Source organism: Acipenser ruthenus, chromosome 34, assembly GCF_902713425.1.
Source record: "Acipenser ruthenus chromosome 34, fAciRut3.2 maternal haplotype, whole genome shotgun sequence".
Classification (NCBI taxonomy): Eukaryota; Metazoa; Chordata; class Actinopteri; order Acipenseriformes; family Acipenseridae; genus Acipenser; species Acipenser ruthenus.
Window position 1 is genome coordinate 5,832,601 of NC_081222.1, and position 13,007 is coordinate 5,845,607.

The 13,007-nt window shown below is 44.0% G+C and overlaps 1 protein-coding gene across 10 annotated transcripts in view; it reads right to left on the reverse strand.

Moving 5' to 3' along the window:
* Positions 1 to 595: 595 nt before the first annotated feature.
* LOC117402130 (MHC class II regulatory factor RFX1-like) overlaps positions 596 to 13,007 on the reverse strand; it is a 159,970-nt gene continuing 147,558 nt past the window's right edge. For 8 of the 10 annotated variants that reach the window (XM_059007276.1, XM_059007277.1, XM_059007278.1 and 5 more), the window contains 2 exons: positions 4,495 to 4,540; positions 596 to 4,292 (listed from right to left, as the gene is read on the reverse strand). In XM_059007276.1, the coding sequence (XP_058863259.1) occupies positions 4,123 to 4,292; positions 4,495 to 4,540 (216 nt within the window). In that variant the 3' untranslated portion in view covers positions 596 to 4,122. The remainder of the gene's footprint in view (positions 4,293 to 4,494; positions 4,541 to 13,007) is intronic. The other 2 variants (XM_059007274.1, XM_059007281.1) reach the window with 2 other exon arrangements.

Consider the following 13,007-nt stretch of genomic DNA (forward strand, 5'->3'; position numbering starts at 1 on the left):
CTTGTCACTTCTGTGAATGCACTTAAACTCATTTGTCCAATCTTTATTAAATCTAGAAGCATATTTCACCTTCTTCGCTCTGCGAACTGGAGACACACAACGCTTCGCTATTTTGGACATTTGTGTCTGACGCTGTAGCAAAATGCATCATTCATACTCAAATCCGGGTCTCAATCACACTCGCAACATGTCGCACTAGTTAAAAAGCAGGTAGGGAATAGACTGGCCACAGAAGGCGTGTGAGGGAAGCAATCTAAAGTAGGAAAAAAAAAGAAAGACGACACAGTACACACACGCACGCACACGCACACACACGCACACACACACACACACACCAGGAGATTCCTAGATTAAACGGGTCCAGGGCGGGAGATTTTTTCTGACTGGGAGATTGGTCTTGAAAATGGGAGACTTGACAGGTATGAACCAGGGTTTCTTTATGTTAAAAAAAAAAAAACCTGCTGCGTTTTTAAAACAGGCCAAAAATGGGCAAACCGTCTAGCATCATTCTTTCCTGCAAAATGGAATGAAAATACCCTCAGTTGGCAGCAGTACCACTCACTCAATGACTTAATTAATCACCCACTCGCTCGTTAATCTCTCATTACGCTTTTACTGCTGCACAGAATAGTCACACCAAGAAATAAAAACAAAACAAACAAGCAATCAAACCAGAGAATAAGAATTTATACAAAATGAACAACTTATTATCATCAGCAACAATGGTGTTCTCCTATATATATATATATACATATACATACATATATATATATATATATATATATATATATATATATATATATTCTTTATAACACAGAACTGAGAACACCAATAAGTGTGAAGAGTAAGGCCATGATGGTTAAAGATAATCAATTTCCCCCACAACAATATTAACACAGTCTATTTGTATAGGTTACTAATTACTTACATACATTCATACATACAAACATAAAATAACAAATAAAACTCACATATTTCGTTACATTGTTTTGTTATTATCCCCTTTCCAAAAACTAGAATATCTAAAATTAACAAACCAGTTACAACTGTGATGGGACTGGAAAGAAGACGAGAGAGTCTGAGGAATTGCAGGTAGGAGCAGTTATTAATTGTACTCAGCTTTATAGAGTCCTGTGCCGACATAAAAAAGCATGGTATTGACCTCTGTGATTTACAAACCCAGCAGACCACTTTTGGAAAACAAAATATTTCAACTTTTAAAACATCAACAGGCCACATCATTTAGACCTATGCAGTGTAACTTCAGCTGATTACAGTATGGCTATTACTTTAAAATCCAACCCTGCTTTAAACATTAAATGAATTAGGAGAGACGGTGAGACACACCTCACTTGTTTTATGGATTCTGTTCTGTTGTGTTTCAAGGAGCGAGACTTGGAAAGGTGAGGTTGATTTTCACAAGATAACACAATGTGGAATAGCTGTTACAAAAAATAGCATGTATTATTTTTTTGTGTCTGGGTGTTGATGGTAAAAGAATAATAATAATAACAATAATAATAATCATCATCATCAAAGACAAATTGGCAGTGCTCAAAGCATCTGAGATTCCTTTTTTTAAATTATATTTTTTACATTATATTTTTTACTTTCCTTATCGCAGGCACAGCGCTCATTTTAACTAAGGTTAGGATAAATAGAGCTGTGCTGGCAGCTGGACATTAGATCTGTAAAGAATAGGCAAGAAAAAAAACAAAGAAAAAGGCCAAGCATTTACATGCCTAAACCCATTTAAAAAAAAGTACTTTTCATCTGAATAAACAAGCACACTAAATGTTTCCAGTCATGTATAAATAGTTCAAACACAGCTGCTGTGGGGAGTGAACGTGCTGAAATGTTACTCCAACAGGCACGGTGCAAATACACCTAAACAAAACATATTTTAAAAACAAGACTCATTGACAAGTGAAAGGCAGTCAATTAACATCACCATGCAGAGGTGCTATTATTTCCAGTTAATGGTTCATAACCCAGTTTCGAAAGTTAGCCTTATAAAAGTTTACTGCACTAAAAGCACAGCAAAGTGTAATAAAGCATATTACAAAAATAAGGCAAACCATGATACACTATGATAAATGCATAGTATAACCATGGGAAAAGCATGGGGGAAAAACTGCAAAATTACCATGCACATTAACCGTGGTAAACTCTTAGGAGAGCTCTGTTAAGAAATGTTTTAAGCTGCACAAACAAACCTACAGTCTTGGACAATCAGCAATGAAATAATAACCCACAGCATTCTAACCCCCTTTTATTTTATGGGGTGTAGGGGTCAGCATGAAATGGAAAAGACATACAGGAGCTATTGAACTCACACATATTTATCACATACACACACATATACAGTATATAGAACAGTAAACACACATTAAAAGGTAAATCACTCCTTCCCAAAGGCTACGCTTCATTGATTCACACAGTAAAACAAAGAACAAAAGAGTATGTTGTTTAGACACAGACTGACACATTGATATCACCCAGTCTAGACTAACACACTGTTATGCTAAACTGACACTCTGGGGTGTGTGATAGATATAGATATATATATATATATGAAACTTTGTTTATTTACTTACTGTAAATATATATTACTATATATTACCAACATTGCAGCTACATTTCTTATTTTATTTGTTTGTTTATAAATGTATTAATCCGTAATACCCTTGCATTAAGCCTCACATGTTTTAGATTCATCTGTACCTATTAGACACTAAACAGTGCTGCAAGGAATCCTGCAAGAATCATATTAAATTCAATGACAAATAAGAACATAAGAACATAATTTCACAGGCAATTTGAAAAGGGAATTGGCAGTCACAGAAGCTTTGAAGGCAGAATACTGTACTAACATGGCTTAAACTTGCACACTAAAACACATTTCCTTCCAGGCAAGTTCTACAGAGAACCGGGTGGCTCCCTCTTGTGGAAAGATCATGGAAAAGCAGACTGTGAACCAGTTGCAAACAAAATCGAGATCTGGAGAGAGACCATTCCTCATCCCCTTTCCAGTGAAGGTTTGGGTTTGTTGTTCATTTTAACCTACTTTTGGGAGAGTAAATGAATGGTGTGCAGCTGAGTGGTGTGGTGTGTTGTGTTTCAATCTGAAATTTAGTCAGATTTACTAATGTCTGTACACAGAGTGCACCGTTTATTTGAACTATGATTATTATTATTATGAGTTTTGTTTTTTTTAATGAAAAACAATCTAGCATGGTGTTTGCCCAACAAATAAGACAAACCAACATGTGCTCACATAGGATTTTGCTCACACCCTTATAAAAGTTTAACACTTATAGCACAGTACTTTAACAGCGCCCCCACCCCATGTTTTTCCCATGGTTATACTCTGCATTTACCATAGTTTACTCTGATTTGCCATGTTTTATAATACGCTTTACCATACCTCTGTGCTTTACCATGCTTTCACTGTGCTCTATTACACTGTGCTAGGCTTTTACTATGGTAAACTTTTATAAGGGACAGCCCTGTTAGTAGCTGTTGGAAAGGTGTTATTAGGGGGACACTACATTGCATAACAAATTAAAATGATAAATTGTGCAAACTGCACTTTAGAGTAAAGATCTTGACAAATCCAACACGAACTGGGCTCTTGAGATTTCAATCCCACACAGACAGACACTTCCACACTGACACACGCTACTCCAAAAATGCCTGCCTGTGTGTTGATGGCTCTGGTGTCTCTCAGTTGCTGGACGCTGCCTGTGTGTCGATGGCTCTGGTGTCTCTCAGTTGATTTTCCCTGCCTGTGTGTCGATGGCTCCGGTGTCTCTCAGGTGCTGGGTGCTGCCTGTGTGTCGATGGTTCTGGTGTCTCTCAGGTGCTGGGAGCTGCCTGTGTGTCGATGGTTCTGGTGTCTCTCAGGTGCTGGGAGCTGCCTGTGTGTCGATGGCTCTGGTGTCTCTCAGTTGATTTGCACTGCCTGTGTGTTGATGGCTCTGGTGTCTCTCAGTTGCTGGACGCTGCCTGTGTGTTGATGGCTCTGGTGTCTCTCAGTTGCTGGACGCTGCCTGTGTGTCGATGGCTCTGTTGTCTCTCAGTTGCTGGGCGCTGCCTGTGTGTCGATAGCTCGGGCATCTCTCAGTTGATTTGTGCTGCCTGTGTGTAAATGGCTCTGGTGTCAGTGCGTGCCAGCTTGCTTGGTGGCTCCCCTAGCTGCTCCACGCTCAGCCCTGGCACCTCACTGGAGTGCAGGGAGATCTCCTGCTGGCTCTCCTCGTCACTCTCCTCCTCCTCCTCCTCCTCTTCTTCTGAAACACAAACGCAGGCAGTGTGAGTACAGCTCTTCACCACCCAGCTTTCCTTAATACAGCTCTAATAGTTAATATGTCAGGTGTACAGGGTCTCTTCTTCTTCTTCCTTAGGGCTGTATTTTCAGGAGTTCAATACAGAAAACCTCCCTCCCTCCCCTCCCCGCTTACTTGCAGACAACATTGAACAGAATTTTCTTACCCTTGTCAGGATCCAGTGCGTTCAAGCTACGTCCGAGGTTAGCAAACTGAAACACAAAAACAAAAAGAAAAATCAAATACATTGTGTAGAGTGCAGTGTGTAGGGTGTAGGGTGCAGTGTATATGGTGTACTGTAGAGTGTGTAGGGTGCAATGTGTTAGTGTAGCATTGTGTAGTGTGCAGTGCTCATTGCAGTGTGTAGGGTGCAGTGGGTTAGTGTTGCAATGTGTTAGTGTAGCAGTGTGCATTGTGCAGTGTGTAGGTTGCAGTGTGTATGTGTGACACGGTAAAAGCCCTGCCAGTGTAATGTGTGGTGTGTGTGTGTGGAATACTGGGTTGGCAGGGAGGGGGGTTAAATTCCTCCCTGCCAGAAACACATGTGGGAATGTGGCTCGGGCCATAAATTTAACAATTGATGATTAATTAGGCTCCAGTCACAGGTGTATATGAAGGGTAATCACAGGTGTTAATATTAGAGTTAATGTTGGTAAAGGTGAGTGTTGGTGTTTTGATGTGTGCTATGCTGTGCTTTGTTGGGACTGAAGGGCGTATATACAGTCGTTTTGATGTTTTTGTTTAAACCTTTTATTTTGGACCTTGTGCCTGTTCATTTGTTTGTTATTTGTTTTGTTTGTCTAGTTTTTGTAAACAAACATATCGCACTAGTGCTTGAACTGCAGCTTATGTCTCTGGGCCTGCTTCCTGGGAGTAACACGCCTTGCCAGTGACGCTGTCCTTACCATACGTGGTGTCAAGAAGTGGGATAGCACCCCTAGAGACTCTGCAGGAGAACACTCTGAGGAATGTGGGGACACGTGTACAAGGAGTGCCCATGGGCAGACCCCCCCTTCAAGGAGGCCTACATTGCCACCGCTGCCAGCTGCACGTCAGGAGGGGCCAACATTGTTGCCAGCATTGCCACTGCTGGCGTTGCCACTACTGTGGTACCCTGCAATGCTGCCAGCGTTGCTACTGCCAGCAATGCCACTACCGGAATGCCCTGCACCACTGCCAGGGTCGCAACTACCAGCTTTGCCGCTGCCGGCCTCGCCATTCAAGCGTTGCCACTGCCGGAGTGCCCCACACCGCTGCCAGCATTGCTGCTGGAGTGCCCTGCGCTGCTGCCAGCATTGCCGCTACCAGGATTGCCACTACTGGAGTGCCCAGCACCGAAAGAGGAGGCAAAGAGTCATCCACCACCCCTACGTCCTGACTCGGTGCTGATGGGTCAGGGCCCTTGCTCCGGGCTCCCAGACACCCAGCACTTGTGTCTGAACATTTGGCCGCTGGGCCTAATTTTGATATTACTGTGACTTGTCTCATTCGCTTTATTTTTGGAGGAAGCGCTGTGTAACTGCATAATAATAAAGACAGACTGATTTGCGATGCCAGAAAAACAAAACAAAACGTGGACTGTGACAGTTAAACAAGTACATTGTAACATTGAAGAGACGGGCTTTGTATCAGAAAACTGGAGTCGGAAATCGCGTGTGACGGGCAAGTGCATGAATTTGTTACATATATATAGGCTTGCTACTTTTCGATTTTAATCTGTAAAGCTTGTTAAACGTCGAATTCCCCAAAAATATGAGTTCGACTAATAAATTAATATAGGATAAACTTCGGTAAAATCACTTGCTATTTTTTTCTTACCAAAAATAATAATTTAGAAATCACCTCTAGTCTGTGTAGTTTTTATACTTGCTGTCTGTCCCATCTCCGTTCCACTCTGAATGACTAGGGGTAGCTGTCAGTCATCTCAGTGGTCCCTTAATAGGCTAGTGTAGTTTCACCGTCAGTTATTTCATCTTGTTCTGACAGATCTCGTGGCTGAAGCAGAGCATTCTTCTCATCCGTTTAAAATATCATCAAGACCGACTGTGCACTTTCATTTGCCAGCTACAGCACCTGTCATTCAAAAGAGCCTACTCTGAAATTAGCGGGTTAAGGTGTAGGTAAGCTTTTGCTATTATAGGTATATACGGTGACAGATACTAGTTTGATTTGAAAATGGGGCGCATGAGGAAAACGCTTAATGAGTATTGTGCACAATACCCTGATCAAGGGCCGACGACTCTGCGGCAGGTCAAAGCGGGCCAGTCTGCCTTGCCTCCAGTGACTCCAGCTGTGCTTAAGCAGGAGAGGGGCAGAGTTCAAAGTCCGAATAATAAGTACAAGTTAGTTCTGTTCAGGGCTGAGCGCTGCCCGGTGGGAGGGAGGGTTAGGTCGGCCAGGGTGTCCTCAGCTCACCGCACACCAGCGACCCCTGTATTCTGGCCGGGCGCCTGCGGGCTTGCCTGTAAGCTGCCCGAGAGCTGCGTTGTCCTCCGACGCTGTAGCTCTTGGGTGGCTGCATGGTGAGTCCGCAGTGTGAAAAAAAGCGGTCAGCTGACGGCACACGCTTCAGAGGACAGTGTGTGTTCGTCTTCGCCCTCCCGAGTCAGCGCAGGGGTGGTAGCGGTGAGCTGAGCTTAAAAAATAATAATTCTAAAATTGGGATACAATAATAAAAATAATTGGCAACGACTAAATTTATATTAAAAAAAAAAAAAAAGTTCTGTTCAGCTATCTAATGTTTTATACTGTGCATATTATTTTTTTCTTGTAAATTTATGCTACAAAAGTCTGTAATACACTTTATATGCTGCGTTTTCTACGGTTTACTTGAGACATTTTTTAAATTTGTGTAGGAACTTTAGCTTTACAAGGTATTATTATTATTATTTATTATTTATTTCTTAGCAGACGCCCTTATCCAGGGCGAAAGGTATAGCTTCACTGTGACCAAATGTTATTTGAATTAGAATGTTGGTAACCATGGTTCCCTTTCGAGTATGAAATGTAACCATTACCTCATGGGTATTAATTTTTTGATACTGTCTAACCTGAATAGATATTCCAAAGCTGCACGTAGTGCCAGTGACACAGTCGCACCCTGCCCCCAAGGGCATAAAAGAGACTGTTGGCACTCAAAACGTCATCATTTTTCCTTTCACCGGTCTGAGAGAGAGATCTATGGACAGATAAGTGACACATAGTGTTACATGTGATTGTATTATTATTGTTCGCTTGTGTTTATCATTGCAAATTGTTGTTTTTACGTGTTTTAGTAAAAATTACTTCACGTATTGTGCACTCAGCCGTGGTTGTTCGTTAGTCTTTCAGCGGCCCTGTGCTCCGCTGCCCCTTCCCCGGGATCGAACGCCTTAAGTCGGCTACTGGTGCTCTCTCGTAAGCTGCTAGCTTCGGTTGAAGCATTATAAAAAATATATTAAAATATCGGTAATTGATTGATTACTGTTTTGTGTGAGAAGAAATTGTTTTCTCTGTTGTATTTTCATTTATTTATTTATTTATTTTTTACAGAAACGTGGCTGCTGTCTTGAATAGTGACGCGCGCTGGGTCAATCTGCTTTTCCCAGTGTCTCTGTACCAACCACATTAAGATCTGCTTGCAGATTTAGTGTGAAGACTGTTAGGGCTCTAGCAGTAGGCTTTCCTTAGGTTTCGATCTGTTGGTTAGCCAAAAAACGTTATAGCTGGGCATCCCTATATAGCTCCTGTGGTAACTGTAGGTCCCAGACTTGCTACCGTTCCCGCTGGTACTTTTGTACAACGAACGAGGTTACCCTTCCGATTCACTAGCAGTTGCTGGGCTCAGCTCTGATTTGCTTTCAGTCCTTCTCGCAGTGTTTCATTGCCGCTCTGGCTTGCAGTAGCATTGCGAGGGCTGTCATGATGACAGCAGGCTTCCTCCAGTCTTAGGACTGTGTTGTGTTAAGCCAGAAGCTATACATGTGGGCATCCCTGCATATTGCTTCTTAGGTAACGGTAGTGTACAGGCTTCCTCCAGTCTTAGGGCTGTGTTGTGTTAAGCCAGAAGCTATACAGGTGGGCATCCCAGCATATTGCTTCCTAGTGAACAAGGTTTCCGTACCGTATCGTACCAATGGTACTGTGAGCTATATACTGTACTGTATATCTGTATATAGCGTACATTGGGCATTATAATATTATTAGCACTATACCGTACTGTTTGTACCATACTGTGTATTACCCACCATATTGTACTGCACTGAAAAATAAATAAATAAATAATTGTGCACTATAGAAGATAGTACAGATGTTAAGCATTCGATACGTTGATACTAGTAATACAGGCTATACTGATAGCAATTACAGTTCAAGGTCGTTTGCATTGCACACCACTGCAGTTACATTATGCCATTATGCCGGGGTTTCATTTGTGCGACATATGCAAGAAAAGTCTCCCCACGGAGGACAGGCATGGCAGATGCCCTGCCTGTCTGGGTCCGGAGCATGCTAAGGAGGTACTTGCCAACCATAGCTACTCGTACATTAGAGAAATGAGTGTCGCGAAGCTCTGTAGAGCGATCACTGTCCGTTCCACCTGGACAAGGTTCCCCTCCCTCTTCAGCTCAAAAGAGAGCTATATCCTCTCATGACAGCTCTATGCCTAAGGAAAGTAGGAGAACACGTAGGAGACCAGCTTCACGGTCCTCCTCATCTTCTCCTTCCCCCTCCCCTCCTCCGGCTCCCTCGCCTAAGAGGAGAAAAAAGAGCCATAGGTCTCTGTCACACGGCTGGTGTCGTCAGATCCAGGAAATGAATAACACACAGGACAGATGAAATGAAATGATGAAGACGCTTGCTTGCGCCGGTTTATTATAAATAAAAAGGTTTTAACAAAACACAGGACACGGCACTTTAGCCAAAATAAACAGACAAACAAAACGAACAGACACTAACACACAGGGACAAACACTAAACAAACAAGTACCATGCTGGTCCTCCAGCACGACGTAGCAATTGATTATTCTTTACTCTCCTCACTCTCTCCCGTTCTTTTGCCCTGAACACACAACCCAGAGTGAATGAAATGTGCATCTATATATACTGTTGTGCCGGGATTCAATTACTAATTAATTATTCACTTGAATCCCAGCACGTGAATTAATTATGTGCAACCTCGTGCTCACATATTAAATACTTTAAACGCACGCAAAGTCCCGTGCCTAAATACAATTATACATTTTAAATAACTCGTGCTGCACACACCCATTTATATCCCATGCAGCCACATCTATACACTAACATTAACACACGTAACATACAACATATAACACACAAATGCACACAGGGGTGGGGCACATTGCCACAGTCTCATAGATTAGACAGCTCTAAGCAGCTGGATAAGCTCTGGGAGGCGGTCTCCCAACAGGGAAACATGTTAGCTGAGCTGTTGCGCGAATGCACTGTTACACCTGCTCCCTCTGTGCCATTACAGTTACAAGGAGTAGTACACGCAGAATGGCGGCAAGAGGATCTGCTGTCTATCACTGAGCCTGATGAGGCAGTCGATCGGGAGTTCCCCTCTGAGGAAGGTCACTCGGGTAGCGCAAAACCAGTAGCGCAGGTGTCACTATCAGCAGAGCTTTTGCCACTGATTAAGAGGGCCGCGGACATTTTGAATGTTCCATGGCCTGTAGATGACAAGCGGAAACACTACATTTTTGAGGATGGTCCCGCTCTCTCTCAAGTGTCTCTTCCGGTACACCCGGATTTCCTCTTTGAGAGGCATTCATCCTGGGGTCACCCAGCTACAGCGCCTGCTGCTTCAGTTTCTTGGGAGCGCTGTACAGCCTGCATGAGGCAGATAAACTTGGCTTGGCTGATTTTCCATGAGTAGATGCCGCTATCGCATCATTGGTGCAAGCCTCTAAGTTAGTGTTTTTAAACAAGGACGCTACCTGCCTGAATAAACAGTGCCGGGTTTCGGAGATCATGCTTAAAAAGGCTTATTCAGCTGGTGCCTTTGCTGCACGGCTGGGAAATTATAACAGCATCTTGGTGGCTTACCAAAGCTGTTTATTAAAGTCTCTTTCACAGTGACAGACCCACACCACAGTAGCTCAAAGAACTGCAGCTGGTGAATAAAAACCTGCTCTGTATATCTAAATTCAACAGGCAGGCCGTGGGTAGGAACCTGGCTGCGCTAGTAGCTGCAAGACGTCAGCTCTGGCTGTCTCAGGCGCGCATAGTGGATGGTGATAAGGCACCATTGCTGGATGCTCCCATAACTCCAGGACACACTTTTGGTCCTGCAGTAGATGACATGCTGCAGCGCTCTCATTAGGCGCGTGAGTCTACTAAGGAACTGGTGCGCCTGATGTCAAAGAGGCCGCCTCAATTACGTAGACAGGCACAAAACTGGAAACCAGCAGCCTCAAGGACCGGCACAGCTGACACCTGCTGAAGCCAGAGGGGGGTTTCACAACCGACCCATGACTACACAAAGGGGGAACTTCAATGAGCCTCAGACAAAGCAGCAGCCTTAGCAATTTGCTGCCACAGGCAATTCAGACACGTTAGTCACGGATCCAAGAGACGCATTAGTGTTGTCTCAGGAGGTGACAGCCCTGCTGCAGAAACAGACTATTTGCACAGTTCACCTCTTCACTTAGAAGAAGGTTTTTACTCCAGGTACTTCCTGGTGCCCAAACGGGATGGTGGCCTCAGACCAATCCTTGATCTCACTCCATATCTGAGTCGACGGAGGCTCAAAATGTTAACCATGCAGCAGCTGTTGCAGTCAATAAGGCCAGGCGATTGGTTCACTGCGGTGGATTTAAAAGACGCCTATTTCCACATCCCCATAAGAAAATCAGCAGGGCACAGGAAGTATCTCAGGTTTGCTTTACAGGGGATAGCTTATGAGTTTCATGTATTACCGTTCAGCCTCTCTCAGCCCCCCGTGCCTTTTCAAAGTGCATAGAAGCTGTTCTGGCCCCATTGAGACATCAAAGTGCTCAATTACCTGGACGATTGGCTCATTTGTGCTCAATCTCCAGTGCAGGCAAGGGCTCACACGAAACTCGTCACAGACCACCTGCTTCGGTTAGGTTAGGAGTGTGTCTGGATTCCAAGACCATGTTGTCCACTCTGTCAGAGAACAGAGTGCAGAAAATAGCAGCTTGTTTGAAGCTTTTTAAGCCCAACAACAAACTCACAGTACAGTAGTGACGTTTCAGAGGCTCCCGGGCTTGATGGCAACAGCTTCCCAGACCCTTCATTTGGGTCTTCTACAACAGCAGGCTGGTTCAACAGCAGGGTTTTTCAGCCTGCATTGAACTGTGGCTGTCTGCTGACAGTATCTCAGCACTGTCTGCAGGCTCTATCCTGGTGGACACAGCCAGCTCACCAACACTTAGTGGTAGCGCTGGGTAGCGTTACAAGGAGGAAGGTTATAACCACAGATGCATCCAGCCTCGGTTGGGGCGCTGTGTGGAATGGCAGGGGAGCGCAAGGAGTATGGAGACCCCCATGGCAGAGTCTCCATATAAATATTCTAGAACTGCAGGCCGTGTTTCTAGCCTTGCAGATTTTTTTACAGGAGGTTCAGGGGAGTTATGTGTTTGTCCGGATGGGCAACACTACTGTGGTGGCATACATAAACCACCAGGTTGCCGCAGGCTGCTGCTTTGGGCGCACCGTTACCTCCTCTCACTGCGGGCAGTACATCTTCCTGGGGAGATAAATTGGGCAAATCAAGGACAGTCCCCAGTGCCTCGGAATGGAGGCTTCACCTAGAAGTGGTGGTCTTCATTTGGCAATGGTTCGGGAGAGCACAGGTGGACCTGTTTGCCACCCAAAATTTGGATTAATTGTCCCCTCTGGTTCTCAATAATGGGAGCAGGGGACCCCCTGGCAATAGATGCCTTGGCGCACCAGTGGCTGAGGCAGCTGCTATATGCTCTTCCTCCACTAGCCATGCTCCCGCTGTGCTTAGAAAAGATCAGGCAACCTGTCCCATAGCAGTTATACTGCAATTTTTACAGGACCTATTTGATAAGGGGAAATCCCCCTCTACTTTAAAGGTCTATTTGGCAGCCATTTCGGCTTGTCATATTAAGATTGATTCAGTCTCCTCAGGAGCTCATTTCCTGGCGGGGCAATTTTTAAGGGGTGCACGGCGGCTTTGGCCAGCTATAAGAACACAAGAAAGTTTACAAACGAGAGGAGACCATTCAGCCCATCTTGCTCGTTTGGTTGTTAGTAGCTTATTGATCCCAGAATCTCATCAAGCAGCTTCTTGAAGGATCCCAGGGTGTCAGCTTCAACATCATTACTGGGGAGTTGGTTCCAGACCCTCACAATTCTCTGTGTAAAAAAGTGCCTCCTATTTTCTGTTCTGAATGCCCCTTTATCTAATCTCCATTTGTGACCCCTGGCCCTTGTTTCTTTTTTTCAGGTCAAAAAAGTCCCCTGGGTCGACATTGTCTATACCTTTTAGGATTTTGAATGTTTGAATCAGATCGCCGCGTAGTCTTCTTTGTTCAAGACTGAATAGATTCAATTATTTTATCCTGTCTGCATACGACATGCCTTTTAAACCTGGGATAATTCTGGTTGCTCTTCTTTGCACTCTTTCTAGAGCAGCAATATCCTTTTTGTAACGAGGTGACCAGAACTGAACACAATATTGTAGGTGAG